Below are 26,156 nucleotides of genomic sequence, written 5' to 3'. Positions count from 1 at the left end.
TGAGTTCACTCTCCTATTATTAGGAGCCATAGGGTAGTTTAAATTTGTTGGTTAGAGTTACTATATAGGTTAGGGAAATAGATAAATAGTTTAATAGATTTTAGGATAGTATAAGTGTAGGTTTAGATAATTTTGCAGAACATAAACAGTGATATATCAGTTAATAAATATAATTATAGGATTAGATAGGTTGTAGTTAAAATAAGTAGTAGTTAGGAAGTTATTAATTTAGATTAGGTAAATTGATAAGGTAGTATTTTTTTGTGTGACCATCTTACTTAGTGCTATATTTAGTGAAGAACTATTATTGTTATCTTGATTTATTATCTCATCATTTGAAAGTTTATTCTCTGAATGTAAGAGGCTTGAATAATTGTGTTAAACGAAAACGTGTATATTCTAATTTACTATCTCTGCATCCAGATGTTCTTTTTCTGCAGGGAACCCATTTGAAGGATAAAGGCAAATTAATTTTTAAAACTAATTGGTTTAATACACAAATACAGGCAAATGGATCATCTAAGTCCTGAGGAGTGGCTATATTACTATCCAAAAATGTTCGATTTCAGTTACAAGATATTTTGAACGATTCTAGAGGCCGTTATTTATTTATAAAAGGTATACTTGAAAATCAGAAAATGACTTTAGGAGTAATATATGCTCCCAATTCAGAACAATTGTGTTTCTTAAACGAAACCTTTAAAATACTAGAAAAATTTAAAGAAGCCGAATGTATTTTGGGTGGTTTAATTGCTAATTATAGCCTTGACAAAACGTATCTGAGTGGTAAACGGAGGTCAAAACATAGTAATAACACCAAATTGGCTTCGCTGTTTGAAAAATATAACTTAATAGACTCATGGAGACTTCTTCAACCCAGTGAGAAGGATTTTACTTTTTTTCTATGCGTCACTTGGTGCACACACGTATAGATTATGTTCTTATTTCTGTAGGCTTAGTACAACAAATGGTGTCTTCTCAAATAGGATATAAGTTATGGAGTGATCGTGCATGGGTTGAAACATGTTTAAATTTAGAAGGCAAAACAAAAATGAAGCAACAATGGTCATTTAATACAAATTTATTATCAAGTCAGTTATTTCAAGAACAATTAATTGAACATATCAAAAATTATTTTAAGGAAAATACACAAGAAGATACTTCTCCAATATATATTTGGGATGCTTTAAAACTGGTCCTGCGGGGCCACATAATATCATACTCCGCCTATATAAATAAACAAAAAAAGAAGTTAGGAAATGATTTAATTGAAAGTATTCAATTATTAGAATCAAAACATAAGCAGACCTGCAGTAAAACTATTTATAAACAATTACTTGCTAAAAGAAAGGAATTAGAGTTATTAGACAGTGAGAATATTCAAAAAGATCTACTAACCCTTAAACAAGAACACTGGTGTAATTCTCCAAAATTATTAAAGAATTTGGCAAAAAGAGCAAAACAGTTTCGTTCCAATAGGCATATAAATATGATCAAAAATAAATCTGGTAAAATATCAACTAAAACTGAACATATTTGTCAAGTTTTTCATGAGTATTACAAAGAATTATATACTACTACCAAATCATCTCAAGTTGCTATTGATAAATATTTTCAGGAGCATATACCATTAGTTATTTTGCAAGATCATAGAGACCAATTGGATAAATTATTTACTAAACAAGAACTTTCTGAAACAATCCGTGCACTTAAACTCAATAAAGCACCAGGACCAGATGGATTTTCAGCAAGTTTTTATTTGCAATAGAGTTAATTGATCCTTTAGTGAAAGTATGCAACTATATTTTGTTAGAAGGCACCCTGCCACCATCTTGGTTACAGTAATTCCAAAACCAGAAAAAGACACAACACTTCCATCATCTTACTGACCTATTTCGCTACTAAATGTAGACTTTAAAATCTTTACAGCAACCTTATAGACAATACACATAAAGTACTTAACCTTATTAATGTATCTAAAAAAAAAAATTACCAACAGTTTTAATATCATTAGATATAGCTAAAGCATTTGATTCATTAGAAATAGATTATCTTAAGACACTCTTAACTAAAATGCAATTTGGAAAAAAAATTATGACAGCAGTGAATGCTATTTATGACTCTCCATCTGCGGTAATAAAAATTAATACACAATTTTCTAATAAATTTATATTGGAGAGAGAGACTAGACAGGGATGCCCATTATCTCCCTTATTATTTGCTATGTCTATTGAATCATTAGCGTCACAAATTAGAAATTCTAAGCTAATCAAAGGCGTATTAGTAGGTAAAACAGAATATAAACTTACTTTATAGCCAGTTTGGTGTAGTGGTTAAGTGTGTAGACTCTTATCTGGGAGAACCAGGTTTGATTCCTCACTCCTCCACTTGCACCTGCTGGAATGGCCTTGGGTCAGCCGTAGCTCTGACAGAGGTTATCCTTGAAAGGGCAGCTGCTGTGAGAGCCCTCTCCAGCCCCACCCACCTCACAGGGTGTCTGTTGTGGGGGAAGAAGGTAAAGGAGATTGTGAGCTGCTCTGAGACTGTTCGGAGTGGAGGGCGGGATATAAATCCAATATCTTCTTCTTCTTCTTCTTCTTCTTCTTATTTGCTGATGATATGCTATTATTACTTACTTCTCCCACAAAATCAATACAAGCACTTAATTTGGTCCTGCAAGAATTTGGAGAAATTTCAGACTTATTAGTAAACCAATTAAAATCAAAAATAATGCCTGTAAATTTATCTCAAAACCAACAAGAAGAAATAAAAAAAATTCAGATTGCCAATGGTCTCTAAATCAAATAACTTATTTAGGAATCAAGAACTTGAAAGAAAAAGGAATCTATTATAACTGTCTGTGGTTTGCGGTTGATGACGTGGGATGTAGATCGCTTCTTGCTGTGTTTTCACTCCTACAAGCTGGAATTTATAAATAAACTGAGCTGAATTAAGGCATAATTGAAAGAAAATTCAGCCTGCAAAAACTGGAAGCTGTTAGTTCAATAGCCTCAAAAGAAACCGGAGAAAAGGATAATTTGTTTTGAATTCTTGTGGCTTGTGGGTTGTGGCTGAGGAAGAAGACTATTTCCATACTTTCCCACAAATCTCAAAGGCTGAGAGACTAGACATGAGAACAGAGCAACCTGCACCAGGAAGTAAAAGGGACTGACCAATCAAACAAGTCTGTAAGGATTACAAAAGCTGTGACATTTGAACCAGGAAGGAATTAAGACCAAGATCAAGAAGGACCCATCTAGGAACTGAATTTAACCATAGAGAAACAACGATTGCCATTTTAAAAGGGAGAAAAACTGTTAAATTTGTTAAAAATCAATATCTCTGCCTAGGAAGCTAGGAGGAAAGCTAAATTAGTCTTATTTGAAAAAGCATGTTCTAGGCTATTGGACTGGGTGGTGAACTTTAATTGGAAAACTTTTTAAGAGTTGGTGACTTTTTTATGTCAGAAGGGAGAGTAACACGGGCAAGGGCTCACTCATTTGACAAAATGCAATCTCAATTTGACGCTCTGGAAGCAAGAATGTTAAAAGCTATGGACAAAATACAATTGGCAATGAAAAAAGAATTTAAAAAGGAAGTTGGAGATCTTAGAAAAGACATTGAGGGTTTCAAAGAGGAGGTGAAAAACAGAGTGAAAGAGGTAGAGGAAAAAGTGGATACACATGCCTCTATCTTGTTAAAACTCCAAGAGAAGGTCACAATACATGATTGTAAGTTGATGGAAACACAAGTTCATCTGAGAGGAATACCTGAAAAGGAGGAGGCAGGTTTAATGGGATATATGGTGAATACTATCACTGAAAATTTAGAGGAAGACCCTGACAAATTTCGAAGCATGTTGGATGGTGCCTATAGAGGCAACTCAGCATATGCAAAGGATAAAAGCCTGCCAAGAGACATTGTTATAAGACTAAGATCAAAAGTCCTGGCAGGAAAAATTTTGAACAAAGGTTTCCAAAAAGTTTGGATCATAGAAGGGAGCAAAATTAAAATAATGAAAGAGTTACCAAGACAAGTGATCAATGACAGAAAGAAATACAAGAAGTTAACGGACCAGCTGCGTGCAGAGGGCTCAAGATATAGATGGATAATACCCGAAGGTCTTGGTTTTGATGACTTTAAAAAAACTGCAGATACTTTCTTGCTTGGATTACAATTAGAAAAATTTCCAAAGGAAGACGGGACATTAATTTGGTACTTGCTCTCAGCTGCTAGGACATTGTATGCGCAGCTGTGGAAACAAGAAAAAATACCAGAGAAATGGGACTGGATTATGAAAGTTTTATCGTGGAGTGAAATGGACAAACTAACTAGAACTCTAAGAGACTATGATCTAGATATATTCAAAAAGGAGTGGAAGAAATTTAAAGGATATATGGAGAAAGAGTGGAATGTAAAAAGACATTGGACAATTTTTTAGTATTAATGAGAAAAAAATATTGAACTTTGATCAGTTAGTAGTACCTTTAGTATTGAACTTAAATCTATAACTTTGGGGAAGTCAACATTGGAGGGAGGGGGGATTGAAATATCATATGGGTTAGTACAGAAAATTTTATAATCAAGTTTTGTAACTGTATGTTATCAATAAATTGTTAAAACGTAAAAAACTCCATAGTACAAGGTCCTCCCACATGCTACGTCAAAAGATGTGTACCACACAGTACACAAATTCTCTGGTATGGTGTCATTCACCGATTCCCCATGGGGATAAGATAAATGGTGAATCAATCTGAACTCTCCTGGGGTTTACTTAAGCACAATGCCCAATGTGAAAACCCTCAAGGTACTCCCAGGGGGTGTGTAAAATGGGCCAATCACCCTACCCTCGGCTAATTCTTTCCCAATCTTCTGACGAACTCTGTGCTCCATCCCTATAACTGACTTCAAGTTATTGGCCATAAATTACTTTCTGGGGCCCTGAAAAGGAATTCCAAACTCGAACCTAAAACCATTTAACAAATAAAGCCGATCTTCATCCTTTGGATAATCACAGAGCCATGCATCAAGCACTGTCACCCTTATTGGGCCGGGACCCTTTACCAAATGGCTTATCTGCGCTACCCAGGCCCTGCTTGCGCTGTCTCCACCTGAAACTACCCCTGGAACAATTCATGAAGGAATGAGACCTCCCCACAAAGAGGGCACTCATGTTTGTTCTTTTTACCACACACCCCCTGGGACCCAAACTCTCAACAAAGCAGGCAGGGTTGAACCACCTGCCCCGCACTACTGCGGTCACCAGAAGCAGTGGCTGTGTGGTGCACAACATGCCCACTGTCTGACCTATCACCCAGGTTAGGTCGTGCTGGAGATATAACCTGCTGCCACAGCTGCAGCTGAATCTGATCCCACTGAAGGGATGGGTTCAAAGCCACCCTCATTCTGAACATCTCGTCATATTGAAGCCAGGCCAGGCCGGTAAAGCTGGTGTAGCTTTTGTAAATGATGTCAAAATACTGAAAAAGGGAAGTGGCCCTCCATGGCTGTGACCAGACAATAATTCCAGCGTAAATAATGAACCCTGGCACCCAGTTCGCCCATGTGCTATCCACTTTACGCCTCTTGATTTTCTCCTTTTCCCGGTCGTCCAAATCCTCTTTGTCCTTTTTCTCCAGCTCCCTATAGAGCAGAGAAAATAGGTCCATGAATTCCCCTTTCAATAGCTTATCCTTGGTAGCCGGCAACAAGTGATCACCAAGAGGTAAGGCCAGATCACCAAAAGATAAAGCCTTAGCAGGCACAGCAGAATATGATGGACCTCAAGGATAAGAAACACCCCAGCCACCATATGGTGCTCTGGACGCTCCCGGGAACTGGCTGGGCAGGCCTCCCCAAGGGTTAGCCAGGTTAAGACCCCAAGGCTGGGGATTATTAAAAGCTGCAGGCTGGCTATTAACAACCAGCCCGAAGGTGGCAGACTGCCCCCACGGCCCCCAGGGCCAAGCTGTGGTAGTGTGTTGTGTAAACTCACCCCTACCCAACTGCCAATTCTGCACGGCATCCGCAACAAACACCTCTGCTGGAAGAGGTGACACCCCCTCCGTTTTGTCCACGGAAGACCTACTTTCAAGGGAAGACAAGCGATTAAGGATTTCCTCCTGGAAGCACTTCTTGGCAGCCTGCTTATCTGCTTTAGAAGCCTGACCACCCAATACAACAGTCTGCCTCCTACACGAACCCTCCAAGGTGGCTATTCTGTCTAAAACAGACTGCTCAAAAGAGCCATCCTCCTCGTTAGACAATGAAGGCAAAGGTGCTGAGCACTTAGGAACAGGCCACTGTGGTCTCGGCACAGGGCCTTTGCCCTTGGATTTGTCCTGTCCTTTAGGCATGGCTACTCAAAAATGTTGTAATCTGCATCCAATGATGAGGGCTGTGGCGCAGGGCGCTTAGGAGGTGCAGGCCGCCTGGGCTGTTTAGAAGCAGGGGCCTTGCCCTTTAGGCATGTCTAACAATACACGAATAAAAGCCCTTAAAATGGCCACCTACAATAAAATTACAAAATTGGCTGATTTTCTGCCCTAGCAACAGTGGGCAGAAGAGCTAACAAGCACAGAAAAAAGCCTTCAAAATGGCCACCTGCAAGGAAACTACAAAAATGACTGATTTCCTGCCCTAGCAATAGTGGGCGGAAGAGCTAACAAGCACAGCAATAGCCTTCAAAATGGCTGCCTGAAAGAAAACTAAAAAAATGCCTGATCTTCTGCCCCAGCAACAGTGGGCAGAAGAGCTAACAAGCACAGAAAAAAAACCTTTACAATGGCTGCCTGCAAGCTCCACAAAATAGTCACCAATCAACACCAGCAACAGCAGGCAGAAAGACAGATAGCCCAGAGAAGATACACCCTAGGGGCGAGGAGGGGGGGTGGAGGGGAGAGCGTGGAAAAGATGGTAACCCTCAGCAAAACCTAAAGCAGCAGCCCCCTAAAAAAGCCCCCTCCACACCAAGTAATAAGATGTGTGGAGGGAAGGGCTTTCAATCTGCGCCACAAAGCACAGTGCCACCTTTACCTAAACCCTTCCACAGAAAAGGGGGGAGGAAAACACTGCAGAGACTGGCTGCAAACCACTGTGTCTCAGTGATGCTCTGCCGTCCACGTCGAGGTTCCCTGGTGCTCCACACGCCGCTACACATCCACGGTTCCCACACCACTATGACTGCAAGCGAGGAACAAGGGCAGGTGATCCACAGCCTCTAGCTGGGGAGAAGCTGCAATGAGTTCCTTCCAACCCGAACACAAGGCGAAGACTGAGAGGAGGGAGCGGAGTCCGGCTCAAGGCGTGCCTGCTCCGCCCCCAACTCTGATGCTGCCCTGTCCGCTCCTCCTCCTTGTGAGGAGGCAAAACGGCCCCCAGAAGCAAGGCTGTGCAGCCTGCTTCTGGATGGGAGCCACATTTGTTTCTAAACTGTCTGTATTCCACTGCTAAAAGATGATACATCATTTTACTTGCTGTTTTTGTACAAAATCCTTACCTTTCATAAATACCCACAGTTTGCAAGTTTTGCATTTGAACAGTTATTTCAAAATGATTTTCAGATCTTCTCACAGAGTCATAGAAATGGATAAGGATTCAAAATGTGTGGCAGTTTTTACACATCAGTTTGTCAAATTGTACATGAATTTATTTCCATTCTAGGTGGGACAGCATCCAGACAGAAAGGATTTCTGGGCTGTATTCGTTCTTTGCAGCTAAATGGAGAAGCACTTGACTTGGAAGAGAGAGCAAAGATGACCCCAGATGTAGAACCAGGTTGCCCTGGACATTGTAGCAGCTACAGTAGTTTATGCCACAATGGAGGGAAATGTAAAGAGAAGTACAATGGATTCTCTTGTGACTGCATTTTGTCTGCCTATGAGGGGCCATTCTGTAAGAAAGGCAAGCATGAACTGTACATTTATTTGTTAAAACATTTAATGATATAAATTGATTTACATGATTTATTTCAGATTTTAATTTTCTTAAATTTTTACTGATTTCTATTAAATACTGTGGTGTTATTTCTATTTTTAAAAAAAGTTCTGTCCCTGTATTCTAAATAATAGTTCGCTGAAGGGTTTTTTTTAGCTCCTCTTTATCTAACATCAGTAACTCTGAAGGTAGTAGCTATGTTGTTGGACTGCAGATAAGCCTCTTATGTGGGTCTTCCTCAAGATTGTGCTTTTTAAAGCTGATAGCTACAGTAATCTGTAGCATCAGAGTTCCCTGTATGATGCAGCTCTACTACTATATAAGCCATGTTCCTAAAATCTCTTTAAAGCTGGTATATGCTGTGTAGTCTTATTGGCATTAGTAAATTTAAATTACTTCAGTGTTGTGTTTGAACTATCTTTAAGGTTATTTTAAAACTCAGGAGTATCTTACCTATCCACTCTAAGATATTTTTTACATGTCAGTTTTTTACTTCTTTTAACAGCACTTTTATACATTTGCAACTGCCTCTAACTCTAACTGGCTTTTCAGCAGGTCAGGCATTGAATTTAGGTTTGAAGAGGAGATTAGGTGTGGGGAGATGGTTGTATTTGTATTTATTGAATTTTTCATATTATTTTGCTTAATGAAATATAAATGGAAATGTGTCTTAAACATAAAGGTGATAAAATATTTAATGCTCAGTTCTGAATAGTCAATTGAAATGCCTGCCACTATAGGCAAACTGCAAAGGTTCCAACATCTCTTTCTATACCCAGTCAACAGATGAGGCAAAACAGGGATGAAGCTGAAGTGCTTTGTGTTGGGATAAGATATATATGAGGTGAAGAAGCCAAAGTCAGGTCTTTCCCAGAAAAGCAGTCTGAGGTGTACATAGCCAAGTTTGCAGGACTGGAGATCAGAAAAAAGATCTGGCTAAACATAAGTAGGACAGAGTTTGTGAAATTTCTCAGTTGTAAGGATGTCTGTGATTTGAATGGAGCAAGACTCCAAGCCAATCTCAGAAGGTTCCTTGTTTTCTCCTTGGCTAGTAGGCTTGATATATATATCTAAATGCAAACACTCATCCAGGGAAAACTGTTACTTGTTTTGTTATTCTCTAAGTAAGAGATGCCTCAGATATTAAACTAGCAAGCTCCACAGGATTGCCACTGCTGAGTGGCAATTTAGGAGAGAAGTAGCAGAAGGACAAGGCATTTGTGTCACCATGACACTTTTAATATTTTGTTAACCAGCATATAGTTTCAAGAAAAGAAAGCACACATTTCCTATTTTCAGAGTACATCCAAATTAAAAGAAACTTAAAAGATTACAGACACTTCAGTGTCTTCCATGGGAGGAAGGATATTATGATTTCCCCTTTGCTGGTGCAGCTGCAGATGAAGCATAGCAGCAACAGGGCCAGAAGATAGTGTCCGGCCCTCCCAGCCAAGCCGGCTTGCCGGCGCTCAGGCTGGGGGCCGCTTTTGCCGCCCCGGAAGGAGGGAGGGGCAGCATCACCCCACATACGGGTGTTTGCTTAAGGCGCGGAGCCGGGGCTATATAAGCCCCGGCCCCCGCCCTCTTTGCATGCAGTTCCTTTGGCTCTCTGCCCGCCCACCCGTCCCTTTCGGTAGTACAGGCGTATGCCGGTCGCCTTATTAGGGGCCAGGTAGGAATTTTTTCATCTCCACACAATTGGCTATTGTGGGGGTGTTTTTTGCCTACCTTGTACTGCCGGTTAGTTTAGTTTGTTATTGGTAATGGTTAAGGTCGCAGGCTGGAGGGTTTGGCCACAGGGTTTTCCAGGGGAGCACCTATGGCCTAGCACCGTTGGTGCGGTGGTCTGCAGGAACCGTAGATGGGCTACACGGCTCAGTGCGGTGATGCAGATCACTCGGAGCCTCACCTGGTTGGATCCTTCCATGGGGATCGATGCCAGCCCAGATGGTGATGGCTGGAGGCCTGGCCGCTCAGCTACAACCCGAATACGGCGGGCTTGTGCTGGGGGCAGGGTGGCTCGCCCTTTGGACAAGGCGGGGTCCAGGTGTTGACCCCAGGGCTTGTCTGGTTTAGTTTTCCCCCCTGCCAGTTACTGTGTTATGTGTTTAATAAAGCGGCCCGGTTTTAAACCCAATTCCTGTGTCTGCCTCTTCATTCCGACTGGGGGGGCAACATGTTTCCCTGCAGTTTCCCTGCCCTGATTTCCTGAAAGTGGCCAACCCCACTTGCAGTTCTGAAATTTTGAATTACACTAGAATATTATCATGTCAATACACCATTGTAAAATAGGTGTAGCGTGTTCTCTTAATTTCCAGTTTTCATTTTTTAAAACTCACTATCCCTGACCTGAATAGCCCAGCCTAGCCAAATCTTGTCAGATCTTGGAAGCTAAGAAGAGTTGGCCTTGGTCAGCATTTGGATGACAAAAAATGCAAGGGTTGTGATGCAGAAGCAGGCAATGGCAAACTGCTTTGAAAACCCCACATGGGGTTGCCATAAGTCAGTTGTGACTTAACTGGAAGGGGAGGGAGTATCTAGCCTATCCCGTTGCAAAGATATGCCTTGTTCCTTATAGCTTCTTACATAAATCTGCTAGTACTTACTATTTTTTTCAAAAAAAAATTAAAAGCCTTATTGTGGCAGGGGTTTGAAATGGCTGCTATTAGGGCAAGGACATGGAAAATGACTACATTTGGGCAAGAAAATCCAAATTTACACACCTGTACAGCTGCCATCCAGGTTTTACTGTTATCTTTCCCAAACTTCAGAACAAAACAGGCTTGAGAAAAGCTGGAGAAGCTCTTGGAGGTGCATGCATGCACAATGATACTGTAGGGAAGGAAGAAAACAATCTGTTTCTCAAAAGCTTTGAATTTGGGTCAGATAACTTTGAGAAGCCTAGCTTCTTGCCTTCTTAGGGATGCTTCTGTAAACATGGTACAGGGAGGGTGGTATTAGAGTTGGATTTAGCCAGAGGTGAAATTCTAGCAAAAGTTCCTTTGCATATTAGGCCACACATCCCTGATGTTGCCAGTCTTCCAAGAGCTTTCAAGGCTCCTTTTTGCAAGCTCTTGGAGGATTGGCTACTTCAGGGGTGTGTGGTCTGATATGCAAAGGAGCTCCTGCTAGAATTCCACCCCTGGATTTAGACATATTTCCATGTACACTATCCAGTGCAATGTTCCAGATATTTATTCCATCCCAGGGATGTGTGTTTGCAGGCCTCAGATTCAGTGGGAGCTCACAGGAGCGCAGCTTCTGAACCTTTCTGAGAGTTCCACCTCCTCTTCCTTAGAGTTCCACCTCCTTGTCCATTGAATAGTATGTGCAGCTGCATAACAATCCCTGGATGAGCTCCACCACCTATTTTTCTACAAAATGGCCCCATGTGTGTATATATGTGTGTATATGTGTGTATGCCTAATCCACAAGAGGCAACCAAGATGCCTCTCTCCAGTCATAAATGGCTATCAAATTTGAAATAAGCAGTCAGTGTATGTCTGTCTTTCCCTTCTCTGATTGTAAGATGGTACTAATATCGTTTGAAATTGGCTTGGTTGTAGGCTTTACCTATGACCATCAACAATAACTAGTGTTTAAGAATAAGCACTGATAACTCATGACAAATTTATCATTGTGTTAATCCATAGTGTTGAATAGAAGTTCTAAGCTTTGGTGTTATTTTTTTTTTTTAAAAAATGTGTTTATTTCAGGATTGTATTAACAAAACAAAACTGAAATTGTTTCAGAGATCTCTGCATATTTTAGAGCTGGCTCTTCAGTAACATACAATTTTCAAGAGTCATATACCTTGGCTAAGAATTCAAGTTCTCATGCAGCTTCATTTCATCCTGATATGCCACTAACTAGAGAAGCTATCACATTTACCTTTCGAACCACATGGGCTCCAAGCTTACTTCTTTATGTAAGCTCCTTCTATAAGGAGTATCTTTCAGTTATTCTAGCCAAAAATGGTGAGTATTCCCTTTTTAATGATTTATCAAGAGCTACCATTGCATCAATATTAATGTTTATAATACTTTCAGTTAGCAAGCTGCTTTCTAATCCTCATCTTGTTTACTCTACTGTTAAATTTCCTCATTATCAAAAGAGAAGCTAGGCTAAGAATTGTTTCTTACAGTAGAGCATCATACATTTAAGTCTGCAAGGTGTATGAAGAGGTTCATTTATAATATGGAAATGGCCTCATTAGGGAATGCTACATATTTTGGTCAAAAAGAAAGACTGAAGCATAATTACCTTCATATTCAGGGACCTACAAATCTTATAAAGCAGGAGTGGTCAAACTGTGGCTCAGGAGCTACATGTGACTCTTTCACACATATTGTGTGACTCTTGAAGCCCTCACCACCCCATCAGCTGTCTTGGAGAAGGCATCTGTCTATTCTCCAAGGCATTAAATCACTTCTATAAAGCCAAGCCTTCCTCTCCCTCTCCCATCTATTTTCCTTCCTTCCTTCCTTCCTTCCTTCCTTCCTTCCTTCCTTCCTTCCTTCCTTCCTTCCTTCCTTCCTTCCTTCCTTCCTTCCTTCCTTCCTTCCTCCCTGCCTCCCTGCCCCTTCATTCATTTTATCAAAGCTTCTTGCCCTTTCATTTATTTTATTAAATAGTAGTGTCTGTGAAGCAAAACAATTCATAATTGTGAGCATAATGTTAAGATGTTCTCTCTCCAGAGAAGTATGTTAGAGCTTGATGATTTCAAAAGAAACAAATTAATTTTAAAAATTAAGTGGACATTCTAAGTAATTTTATCTATCTTGTTTTATTATATTGATCATATGTCTCTGTAAGGGCAGGATGGGATGGGCACGAACTGGGCTTGGTTTGTGACAAATTCCTGTGTGCAATTTGGTTCATGCCCATCCCTAGCTAGGAGGACAGTGCTGGGAAAGAAGGCAGAATGAAGAAGAAGAAGATGAAGATATTGGATTTATATCCCGCCCTCCACTCTGAAGAGTCTCAGAGCAGCTCACAATCTCCTTTACCTTCCTCCCCCACAACAGACACCCTGTGAGGTGGGTGGGGCTGGAGAGGGCTCTCACAGCAGCTGCCCTTTCAAGGACAACCTCTGCCAGGGCTATGGCTGACCCAAGGCCATTCCAGCAGGTGCAAGTGGAGGAGCGGGGAATCAAACCCGGTTCTCCCAGATAAGAGTCCGCACACAACCACTACACCAAACTGGCTCTCACCAAACTATGAAAAACCATAGTTTAGATTAACTGTGGTTAGTAAATCAGCTTCAAACCATGGTTTCAGATTCTGATTTGATACACTCAAACAAAAAGTATTTAGTGGGGTGGCCTGTGTTCAAACTAACCATAGATAGCTTAATTAAACAATGGTTTTAATTGGTTATCTATGACCAGGGCTTTTTTGGTAGAAAAAGGCCAGCATGGGCTCATTTGCATATTAGGCCACACCCCCTGACATTGCCATTTTTCATACAAGGCTTTTTGTAGAAAAACCCAGCTGGAACTCCTTTGCATATTAGGCCACACCCCCTGACACCAAGCCAGCTGGAAGTGTGTTCCTGTGCATCCCTGCTCAAAAAAAACCCCAGTGACTGAACCTAGAAGCACTTTATGTAGAGTTTACAAAGACAGATTAGCTACTGCTGTTGCACCCTGGAACATGTCTCTACCTAGCATTATCCCTACTTGAGCTGACTGAGTTGATCTTGGCATTGGTGTTGGAATACCCCAGATTAATTGGATTTCAATATCTACTCCACGTCTCCTTTGTCTAGTGTAGGCATAACATTATAGTCTCCATAATGACCATAAGGCAGTCTCAGTTTCTTTCCAAGCAAACAGACACAAAGAAATTCTATTTCTGGAGATAATACAAATAAAAAGTAGATCATCTTCAAACCACAAAGCAAACTGAAGCATCTGATTTGGTGTGTAGTGATAGTGATTTGTGGTATAGAATTTAACAACTTCTATGCTGTTGTGGATATCACCACATTATAAGGTATTGACTATAGGAGTGGACTCAAGATACTAAGCAGTGAAGGAGTGTCCTTTTAATATGGTTGGGTGTTCTATCAGTGCTCTAAGATGCCTCTGGAATGAAGAGACAACAGTCTGTGAACATGATTACCTCAAAGCATCCTCTTACACTGAGGAAAACTCATTCAGCTCACTGGTTTACTGGGAAGATGAGGTGATGTAACAGCCATTCCTCTTGTCAACTGCCTGACAAAGATCATATAGCAGAATTGGTTACAGTCCAGTGGCACCTTTAAGACCAACAAAGTTTAATTCTGCGAATAAGCTTTTGTGTGCACACACACTTCTTCAGATGCATTGAAGCATTTTCAACCATTTAGTTGCCAGGAAGACTGAAGATGCATAAGTAATGGAATGGAAGTGATAAATATATCTAAGATTGGATTAAAACAGTAAGACCTATGAACAGTAGCAAATTAACATACAGACAATAAAAGAACTAATAAACAGATATGATAAATGAGTGATTTAGCATGTGTAGTGAGATGAGAGTACAATATCTCTGTTAAGCCCTGGGGGTTCCATTGTCCTGAGCTTTTTTTATAATAATTTGTAATTCTGCAATCTCCCATTCCAGGCTCTTTCTGCAGTTGTTTTGCAATAAAACAGTCACTTTGAGGTCCTCGATTGAGTACCTGCCCTGGGAGGTTGAAATGCTCTATAGGTTTCTCAGTTTTGCACCTTGACTCTAATGAGCCCTTCCTGGCAACTAACCCCATGTCCACACTCTCTCTACCTATATGTAATGGTGGTGAAGTCTGTTTCAATGTATCTGAAGAAGTGTGCATGCACACAACAGCTAATACCCAGAATTAAACTTTATTGGTTTTAAAGGTGCCACTGGACTCAAATTTTGTTCAGTTGCTTTAGACCAACAGGGCTACCCACCAGAATTGGCTAGAAACTTGAAAAGAAATCAAGGGTCAAGTTAATCTATGTTGTCTATGTTGTGGGGTGACATGATAGAGGTTTACAAGATTATGCATATCGTGGGATGACATGATAGAGATTACAAGATTATGCATGGGATAGAGAAGGCAGAGAAAGAAGTATTTTTCTCCCTTTCTCACAATACAAGAACTCGCGGGCATTCAATGAAATTGCTGAACAGTCAGGTTAGAACTGATAAAAGGAAGTCCTTCTTCACCCAAAGGGTGATTAACATGTGGAATTCACTGCCACAGAGGTGGTGTTGGCTACAAGCATAGACAGCTTCAAGATGGGAATGAATAAGCATATGGAGCAGAGGTCCATCAGTGGGTTTAGCCACAGCTTATTGTTGGAACTCACTGTCTGGGGCAGTATTCTTGTGCTGGGGGGGCACAGTGGAAGGGCTTCTAGCCCCACTCGTTGACCTCTTGATGGCATTTTTTTTGGCCACTGTGTGACATAGAGTGTTGGACTGGATAGGTTATTGGCCTGATCCAACATGGCTTCTCTTATATTCTTATGTTCTCTTATGTCTAGAACCATAGGTTAGAAGCCAGATATAACTTCATGAGCATGTATATTCAATATGAATTTCACATTTAAGAACTTGGAAAATTGGGCTGCTGCATGGTACAACTGAACTTTGGTTTACTATCTGATAGTTTAATTTATTAACTCTAATAATTGTTGTAATAGTTTTCTTCCTTCATTCTGATAGTGATTCCATCTCTTCTCTGTTATTTAAGATATTATTTTAGAAATGAATGAAATGCCATTTTCCAATAGCATTTTCAGAAAATGCAATATTATATAGCTGTTGTATGTGCAACTGTCTTGAAACTGAAATACCATTTTCTCTATTCCTCCAGGAAGTTTACAGATCAGGTACAAGCTAGATAGCCATCAAGATCCTGACATCTTTAGCATCAATTTCAAAAGCATGGCCGATGGGCAGGTTCACTATGTGAAGATTAACAGACAGGAAGAAATGCTATTTGTGGAGGTAATGCAAAAAATGTAAATTATCATCAAAGGGAACAAGCCCCAAAGGAAACCATAATAAATAAATGCAACATAGCATGTGTGTACAGCAAAACACACCAGGCAAAACACAAGGAAAGTCTTATTTAAGTAGAGTCTTTGAAGTTCACCTTTTCCTATTTAAAAAAGTTAAATTCTCTTTCACATTTCTTTATAAAAACAACAAAAATGAAATAATTCTAGTTCCTGTCAGCCTACTAACAAATATCTATGACTATATACAGGCAATAAGTAAAACAGTGGGGTATATAGACGCATGAGTCAGTATCCCCTACCAAGAAATGAAAATTAATAGAAGGGGGAAGGATTGCTTTGAAGGGAAGAAAGTTATTTTGCTCCGTTTTCATAATGTTGAGGTTCCTTTACAGTCAAGGTGAAATTTTTTTCCTGACATAAAATAGGAAAGTTGAAAAAGTTATATTTATAGTGTGGAAGAATTACTCACTTTCAAAGTAGATTTCTGTTAAATAGTGAGTTCAGCCCACTCTTAGTCAAACAAGAATGCTCTATTAGTAGGAACAGTCACAAAACAGAGGCAACACAGCAAACTATATACAGTTTGGAAATGTTTAACCATGCCCCAGGGGCAGACACCAGCCAATCCCATTCTGCTCTCCAGGATCCTTCATTTGCATTTCCTGGAGAAATGCCTCATGTCCCGATTGGCCAGTTCTGAGAGAATGGCCAATTAGAATGTAGGCATCAGGATCCTGGAGAGCAATGGGCACCTGCTTCAAGTTTAGATCAAATAACCCTTAATAGCACTCAATACACAACAATTTCCTCTAAATTTCTACATGGATTACAGCATGCCTTCTTATTTGAGGACATGTACAGAGTGCTAGCTCATCAAAGGATACAACTGGCAGGCATCTTTCTGAGACGCAACAACTACGTTCAAAAAGAGGTGTGTGTACTAAATTGTTTGTAAAACCATTATATGTGTTGCTGTGGAATTAGGTCTTGATTGAGTCTCAGTCATCTGCCTATGCTAAAGGTAAAGGTGCAAGTACCAGTCGTTTCCAACTCTGGGGTGACGTTGCATCATGACATTTTTACAGCAGACTTTTTATGGGGTGGTTTGCCATTGCCTTCCCCAGTCATCTACACTTTGCCTATGCTAAACACATGCTATTTCAATTTCTATATTAGTTAGACTCTACAGTTGAAACTTTGGTTCTGTTTCCCAGGAAGGTTTAAGATGTTTTAGGTGATTTGACTTTCCTGGTACAGATAACGCTGTCTTGCTCACATGACTTTGCCTTTTGGAATGTTTATATACTACCAAATTCTAAACATAGGGTATCAGAACCTAGCTTTTTGGGACTCTCTTAGTTAACCTTGACTTTCTGAATCAATCTAGCTTAACCAAGCTTTCCCGGATTCTCTTAACTCCAAAAGATAAAGGGCTGAACTCTGTTATGCATGTCAGTACATGTGAGATGCTTGTCACAGAGTTGATGGCAGTTACGTTGGCTCCTATAGATGGGAAAAGGTATTTAATGTATGAATGTATTCTTGTTCCTTTTTGTTCTAGCCAACTACCATGTGTTACGGAACTTGACAGAATAACCAGAATATATCCTTTTATAAAATTACTGTGCACAATGTTTAAGTATTGAATTTTGGATGAATGATGTATGTATATTAGATTCTTGTAGGTTCTAATGAATTTACATTTGGGATTGAAGTTAAATAAATAAGAGGTTTCTCAGAACAACTGTCATTCTTTCTTGAAGCAATTGAGAAACCAGTTTCTCTCCCTCCCCAAATGAACACAATGGAAATGGGAATGCATAGAAGGGTTCCTGCAGCCCTCATTTCTCCAACAAATATTTTAACCAATAGCACAATATTTGACTGTTGCTCTCTTAAATATTATGATGCCATTAATGAGTTTTTTTCTTATTTCCTTGCCTCTATTTGACCCTTGAACTGTCTCCCATTATGCTACTTTTTGTGTCTTGCTGAACAATTGTGAAGGTTAACCAGAATGAAAGGATGAGATTCAGACTGTCTTCAGATACACAGTTTAATGCAATCAAATCTCTCATACTTGGCAAGTTCTTAGGTAAGTACAATTATGCACTCCCCCCCCTTGAAAGCATGAATCATAAATGTCATCTCACAATGTAAAAAAAAACCCCTAATCTTGTTGAAAAATATTTCTTTTTAGCATTTGATTAGGCAGTGAGTGACAATCAAGGTGTAAGCTTCATTCTTGTTAGAGTGCATTGATAATCACTGAAAAGTGCTGCTAGCAAGATGAGCAAGTGGATTCCATTAAAATAATTTCATACTTATCTTTTTCATTTTGCAATCAGACATAATGAAACATGGCATTTTCAATACAGTCTAATAAAGAAATGACTAAATCACACTCAAATCATAGGTAAAGACAATGAATTAGTCACTAATCAGTTGCCTAAACCACAAATGTTCCTTCTTTTTGAACAATGCAGAATTGAGTGTTATCACAGAAGTTCTGTGTTCAAATGAATTCATCTATAGATAATGATCAAGGATTTAATTCAGCAAGACCCAACACAATCACAATCATAACACATTAGTGGATATTCTCTTGCAATAAGAAAAATCATAGTGCATCATGCCTCATAGTTCATATCTACTCCCTCATAGTGGGTATCTATTACTGCATATTTATTGGGAAAAGATGGATTTGTCCCTGACATTTACACGCCATAAGCACAAATGAATTTACTAAGGGCGTTTTCGCACTGACCTTACTCGGGAGCGACGTCCCTCTTCACTGCACAGCGTCTGTGCGGATTTCGCACTAATTGCTCCGCAGAACCCGGAAGAGCCGCAAAGTCCCGCGGCTTTTGCGTTGCAAAGGTAAACCGCCAAAAACCAGTTTACATTTGCGATACAAAAGCCGTGGGACTTTGCGGCTCTTCCGGGTTCTGTGGAGCAATTAGTGCGAAATCCGCGCAGACACTGCGCGGTGAAGAGGGACGTCGCTCCCGAGTAAGGTCAGTGCGAAAATGCTCTAAGTTTATAAACCATGATTCACTTAATATCATCTAGAGTTCCCTACCAATCAACTAAGAATCAATGTATATTATGAGAGTGGGAGAGTAAATGGGGAAGATAATTGATTTGATATATACTAAGGCTTTGTCACTAGATGCGGCAGTAACTTTGTCCTGAGTGACTCTGGTCAGGCCACATACAGGTACATGCATGCACTTAAGAAACCCTAGGCACCTAGTTAGCTTTCCTATACTAGATCATTTAACACCAGTAATCCTATAGGTTGATTCTGTGTATAGTACATAAGTGAATGCTATTAGAGAATCTCTGCTTCCATTCTTAGCTTTTCCTTAAAGAATAAGTATTGCGTTCTTAACATAGACCAAACCCACAAAGCATTATACCATCCATCACGTTTACAAAATTTTCCATGGGATGAAAAACCAATGAATGGGATATTGTGAAAGTTACTGGTACTTGAATGGAGTAACTTTTTTTGGTTATTGTTTTATATTCCTAATATAGATTCTGATATCAAGTTTTGTCTGTGCATCCTCTGCCAAAATACCAAACTTTAGCATGAAGTGGCTAAGCCATTTGAGTGGATAATGACTCATTTACAATAATATTGACAGTCCTCTTGTGTTTGGTGCTACACTGGTACTGCTCCACTTGATCAAAATTTAATAATGGAATATCAAAAATGTCATTTATGCATATCCATTAGTAGATCACATACACACAATCTGTACATAAGCAAGAAATTAGACAAAATTGATTTGGGGCACAATGGTGCTTATGAAATTCTCTTTGTGTGCACTCTGACAAAGTCTGAATTGCCTGAATTGAAGTCAGCTCCTGGCAGGGAAATGAAACATACACCTCAGAGCTCCTAACTTTGATTTCTTGTCTTTGCTCAGCTGCAGCAGGCTGGTGGTTGATAGGCACAGCATTCAGCTGCTCTTCATCAGAGGAGTCAGAGCTGTCTCCAGAGCCTGGCTGTTCCACAACAGATGGGTGAAGGGAAGGACTATGCGTCAGATTGCCATTCTCCCAGCCAAAAATACAACTGTACAGCCAAAAATGCAAAGCTGCCCACTAACCTTCTTGAAACAGGTGGGGAGATGTCCTAGCAGAGTAGGGATACAACACAAGAATGCCATGGGTGGTCTCTAATGGAATGACCCTGGCTGTGGTCCCTGGGTCCAGAGGTCCAGTGTGGGCTGAAGACTTATCCAGGAATCATTGTGCAAACCAATGCTATTGGTTTTAGGAGCCACCACCAATCTGAACTGCTGAGCAGAGATGGTCAATTTCACAGGGCAGTACCCTACAGAGGTCTGCATTTGAATCCCAGGTTTCCTGGGGATATTTGGGCTTGGATGGCACATAGCAGTGGCTACCAGGCAAACTTAGCTGCTGGTACCCCAAAATGTTCCAGCCCAAAATGTGCCAGCCTTTCTAATGGCTCTCTTGAAGCACAGCTACCATGATGGTAAATGCCATCACTAAGTTTGCCAGCAACCCACAACCATTGTGGGGCCCAATGCCTGCAGAGCAAGAAGAGCCCACCCTTTGTAAAGTAGGTGCACCAGGCCTGCACCATGGAGGGATTGGCTGTCCACACAGATATGTGATTCCTTCCACCAACTCCACTGTGTTTGGAGAAATTGCAGGTTGCCCAACTGGTCACTCATGCAACTGGCACATGTCTGGACCATCTCAAATGGAAATTCCTAGCTCTGCAGACACTGGTGTCACTTCCCCTTTTCAAAAGATCAATCCATTGTGGAAAACAGAATGGTTGACATGGGGGGATGCTCTTCACTGCAGCAGTCATGGGGTACTGAGAGGCCCAGTGCCACAGTACCCCATTCCTCTGCTGTTGCCACTCCCTTTGGATACCAGAGGTTCTGAGGCTGCAGCAAATGGGCCATGAGACACTGCCCCAGTTCTAGCCAAGCCCTGTACCTGGCAACCTGTGACCAGGGGATGTGCCCTGTTTGCTCTGTCCCAGCAAGCAGCCCACCCTGGCAGTTCCAAAGACTGCCCGTTGGAAGCATGGGCTGGGGAATGGTGACCCTGGTCCTGGGAGGGGAAAGGCGATGTGGGCCTGGTGGCATCCCTACAGACCATTGGAGGATGCTAGCATCATTGATAGATCACCAGTGGTCTGGTCACTCCTCACCTGGGCTGATGGGAGGGGAGGCCCTCCAATTGCCAGCAGGGGCATAGGGATTCCTCTGCTTCCAGATATGTGCCTACACCTGCTCCCATTTGAGGTGACCACTTAGGTCCTGCCTCCCAGAAATCTCTGATGATAGCTCAGGGTTCTGGGGACCCTCCACAATGGCCCTTAAAAGGGAGGTGAGAGGCATTGTCAAACTGCAAAGTTGTGGAGAATGGAGAAGGACTAGTAACTGTTATTGGAAATATTCCAGACAAAACTAACAAGTTTTCACTATTGTGAAATACACTGATAGAGGGAGGCAGACAAATCTCCCGAGGGAGAGAATTCCAGGTTTTTTTGGTGCCACAACTGAGAAAGAACTTCTTGGGTTGCCACCCATCTAGCTTCAGATGGTGGGATATGTGCAACAGGGCCCCTAGAAATATCTGGACTTCATAGGAAGGTTCATACATGAGAAGGTATGTTGGTCCCAGTCTGTACACGGCTGTAAAGATCAATGCCAGCACCTATATATCTAATCCTTGAAAAAAAAATTACAGGAAACAATTGTCTTATTGATTCCATTAGTACCCTTTCCCAAGCTTGTATGCATAAGGTTGTAGTTGAACACCAAAGTAAATGGGATGTGTAAAAATTGCAAAAATCCTGATGTCTTAACTTTTATTTAAAAGCAAGTGTGGAGCCTGGAAACTGGATCAAGACAACGGAGATGAGGAAATAATGTTTTCCCTCAATACCATTACTCAAATCTGAATATCCACCCCTACATACAGCTGTTAGTCCCACAGAGAAAAAATGACAAGAATTATACAGATGCCTATATTAGATCAATAGTGACTTCATATAGATACTAAGATCAGAGTAGCAATTTATATTGGATCCTCTTCACTTCCCCATAACTATTATTAAATAAAATCAAAGACATTGGGATATTCAAAGCTATATTTTCCATATCACATTAGTTTGGCCTTTAGCAGTCCTTTTATTTTATAAACTTCAGTTGTAATGATGAAAATGAAAATTTCTTTGTCTAAAGTATGCATCCTAAGCATGTAACTAATCTGCTGTGTCCTAAGCATGTAACAGGACTTGCTTAGGACACAGCATGTTGAAGCTGAATCCATCAAAGATGGAGGTTCTGTGGCTAGAGGGATCTGGCTTGGAGCTGGAGCATAAAAAGCTATTAACACCAGTGCCAACTATCAAGAGTCTGGGAGTGACACTGGAGTGTCAAGAGTCTGGGAGTGACACTGGATACCCCCTTTTCCATGGTGACCCATGTCACACAAATTGTCAACATGGCATTTTTTCACCTTCACCAAGCCAGGCAATTGGCTCCCCTCTTGTCCTGCTCAGACTTGGCCACAGTAATCCATGTGATAGTCACTGCTACATTAGACTACCATAACTTGCTCTATGCTGGCCTACACTTGAGTCTGACCCAGAAGCTCCAATGGGTCCAGAATCCAGTGGCATGAATCCTGGCGGGAACACTGCCAGGTACACTGTCTTCCAGTTGAGAACCGAAACAGATTCAAAGCTTGGGTTATGATCTTCAAGGCCTTGAGCAGTCTGGGACCAGCATGGTACTGCCTTCTCTGCTATGTCGCTGGAAGGACATTATGATCTACTGGTCAGAATTTGCTGGTGATCCCTGACCCTAAAGAGTTCTTACCTGATGAAATGCTCTGCCAGGAGACACCAGGGCCCTGTGAGATTTTTTTAGAGTTTCACAGGGCCTGTAAGGCAGAGAGATGTTCTGCCAGGACTTTGCCTAAGGACAGCGATGGTTGTCAAGCTGGCACCTCTGTCCCCTCTTAAGGTGTCCCCCACACACACCTGATGCAGCATCTGGAAATCTGGATTTGCAGCACCTGAATAAGATGCCATTAGAAATTGTATTTGTTGTAGAGCTTAGCACTAGCTGGGATAGAGCGACTTATCAAGCTGAGATGATGATGATGATGAAGGATGGGCTATCTGGGACTTTGAGTTCTTTTGTAAATAGGATTAATGGACTGAGTTTGCTGACTGAGAAAAATTGCTTTGCTAAGCGAAATTACTTATAAAAAAGACATTTTAAGCGATTTAAAATCTCTGAAGCAAGATCTTGGTTTATTGGTTGATTTGATTCAGAAACAAGTGGCAGCTTTTTTTGCTGAAAGCTAGTGAAACCTCAAATCTACATGAGCAAAGTGCTAATGAGAACCTGGTGATATCTGTGGATTTGAAATGGGAGACTGAGCTGTTGGGAAATCATCAAAAGAGAATTAAAATGGAATCTTGTGGCGTATTAAAAAAAAAAGAGGACCGGAAATGGAGGCTGACTCAAGCTAGGAGGAGAGGAACAAAGGCTGTGGAATTCTCATTATCTGCTTTGAGAAAGATGACTACATTAAGAAGTGAGAAGATGCATTCCAACCAGAAAATCATGATGTGGAAATCTTTCAGAAAGAAGACTCTCCTGAAGTAGACTTTCCTCAGTGTGTAGCTGGACATGGACTTTGTAAGAAAGTTGGATATGTGAAATCAGAAGGCTAAGTGAAATGTTTTTTGGGGGGAGGGGGGGTTGTTGTCTTTGTTTTTGTTTGTTTCGGGATTATAATAAGCTGTCTTGCTTAAAATAAGATGAATTTAAAAGTTAAAGGGCTAAAAAGTTCTTTGAAAATAATTTTATGTAAAAATAGTTTGTTTTAGATTAAGTTTTAAGAAGGCAGATAACGTAATTGCTTCACAAATTGCTGAACTTGTTTTTAATAGATAACAATGTTAGTCTCTATATTTGTTATAAATATAGGTAATTTTATAAGTTAAGCTATAACTCAGGAGGAGGGGAAAAAAATTTCAGTAAGAAGTATTTGCGCCCCCCCCCCAGTTGGAATGATGAGACAGACACAGAAATGGAATAAAGGGCCACTTTATTAACTTAAATGGCAAGGGAAGAAACAATGGGGGACAGGTCAAGCCAGGGGTCCAACCGGACCACCTCCTTGATCCGAAAACGGGCGAGCCCCCTAAGCCCCGGGTGTGAGCCAACACTACGGCGCAGACCCGGCCGGCCCGGCAACGTGATCCCGCTCACAAGCTCCACCATCCCCAAAGCCGCGCAGCCCAGAATGTGGACACTCACCATGTGACAGGATCCCCCAGCCTCCCCGGAGCCGACCTTGGGCCGTACAGCTTAACGATCGCCCAGGGAGGCCATTCACAAAAATGGTGGTGCCACGGGAGCTCACCGAACCCCAACATACCCGCAGTACAGGGTAGGCAAAAACACTCCCCGAGACCGGCCAATTGTCAGGGAGCGAAAAATTCCTACTCGGCCCCTTTTACAGGTGACCAGCCTTTGCCTGCACTGCATGACGGGTGGGCGGGCGAGCCGACAAACTTTTCAAAACTGCATTGGAGGGGGCGGGGCCACCCCTTTTAAGGGTGCTCGCCGCCCCCTCCCAACTGGGATGTACCAACTGTCTCCCTCCAGCCGGGGAGGCAAAAAACGGCCCCCAGCCTCAGTGGCGAAAGCCGCTTGGCTGGGAGGGGGCCAGATTCCTGAAATGTTTTTATTTTAGAAAGTTGGCTAGGTAAAGATTAATAAGAACAGGTTGGAGATTTTTACCATTGGATCTTAAAAGGTGCTTTTCCTAGCCTAATCGGAAAACAAGAAATGGACATTGCTAAAAAGATAGACAATACAGATGTTATGTAAATTGCTAGACTTGTTTCTTTAATAATAATGCTTCTCAGGAGAAACTGTTGATATTGAAATAGATGTAATACCAGGTTGCATTCTTTTTGTTTGAGGGTTTTTATTCTCTTAAGGATAAAGATATAATTTTTTCTTGTTTCTGTTAATGAGAATAGGGCCAATCTGTTAAATCACTTTGGGGTTTTTTTGGTTTTTTAAAAAGTTGAAGCCAAAATAGTAAGCTTTGTGTTGGGACTGTTCTGATTTGTGCAGATTTATATGTGTGGAAGAAGAAATGTTTAGACTTGTATTGTAAATAATAGTTTGGTAAAAATGTTTTAAAATGAAAGATAAAGATGGCAAAACATATGGAGAATTTTATACTTGCTGGTAGATTGAATTGGATATCTTATTTGGAGGTAGATTTAAAATTGATGTATTTGTATTTTTCTCCCCCCCCCCCATTTTCCTATTCTGTGTATGCCCTCCCTCCCTTCCCTTTTTATGCTTTTTCTTTTCTAATTAAAACTAATAAAATTATATAAAAAGATTATGATGATGTGGATGTGCCATTGCATAGTATTTAATGTCGTTTACTGATATACAAGGCTGGCATGCGGCATAGACAAGAGCTTTTTTTGTTTACTGTGATAATTGTCAAAAAGGGCCACCAACAGTTATATGTTCCCTAGCTAAACAGTAAACATATGCCACACATGATGTGTGATGTCACCTATATGCCACACAGAATGTAGGACATCATAGTAAACATATGCCATACAGGATGTATGATGTCATCTATAGCAGCTGTTAGGCTAGAAACTTGCTGAAATCTATCCAGCACTTGGATTATGAACCCTATGAAGGCTGTTGTATTAAATACAGGTCTTTTTTTGAGCAGGAATACACAGGAACACAGTTCAGGCTGGCTTGGTGTCAGGGAGTGTGGCCTAATATGCAAATGATTCCTGCTGGGCTTTTTCTACAAATAAAGTCCTGTGTGAAACAATGGTGATATCAGGAGGTGTGCCCTAATAGGTAAATGAGTTCCTGCTGGGCTATTTCTACAAACACATGAACACAGGTGAAGCTGCCTTCTACTGAATCAGACCCTCGGTCCATCAAAGTCAGTATTGTCAACTCATACTGGCAGCAGCTCTCCAGGGTCTCAAGCTGAGGTTTTTCATGCCTATTTGCCTGGACCCTTTTTAGTTGGAGATGCCGAGGATTGAACCTGGGACCTTCTGCTTACCAAGCAGATGGTCTGCCACTGAGCCACCATCCCTCCCTGAGTCCTAATTAAATATTCCAGTAATGGAATGCATGCATTGGTAAAGGCTCCAGT

At 40.9% G+C, this 26,156-nt stretch overlaps 1 protein-coding gene across 1 annotated transcript in view; it reads left to right on the top strand.

Annotated features, from left to right (window-relative positions):
- The window catches only part of CNTNAP4 (contactin associated protein family member 4), a 456,846-nt gene that overhangs the window by 402,664 nt on the left and 28,026 nt on the right, over window positions 1-26,156 (top strand). The window contains exons 19-22 of the mRNA XM_060235480.1: window positions 7,663-7,902; window positions 11,688-11,912; window positions 15,770-15,903; window positions 17,925-18,012. Of these exons, the coding sequence (XP_060091463.1) occupies window positions 7,663-7,902; window positions 11,688-11,912; window positions 15,770-15,903; window positions 17,925-18,012 (687 nt within the window). The remainder of the gene's footprint in view (window positions 1-7,662; window positions 7,903-11,687; window positions 11,913-15,769; window positions 15,904-17,924; window positions 18,013-26,156) is intronic.

This window comes from Heteronotia binoei, chromosome 4 (assembly GCF_032191835.1).
Source record: "Heteronotia binoei isolate CCM8104 ecotype False Entrance Well chromosome 4, APGP_CSIRO_Hbin_v1, whole genome shotgun sequence".
NCBI lineage: Eukaryota > Metazoa > Chordata > Lepidosauria > Squamata > Gekkonidae > Heteronotia > Heteronotia binoei.
This window is presented reverse-complemented; position numbering and strand designations above follow the sequence as displayed.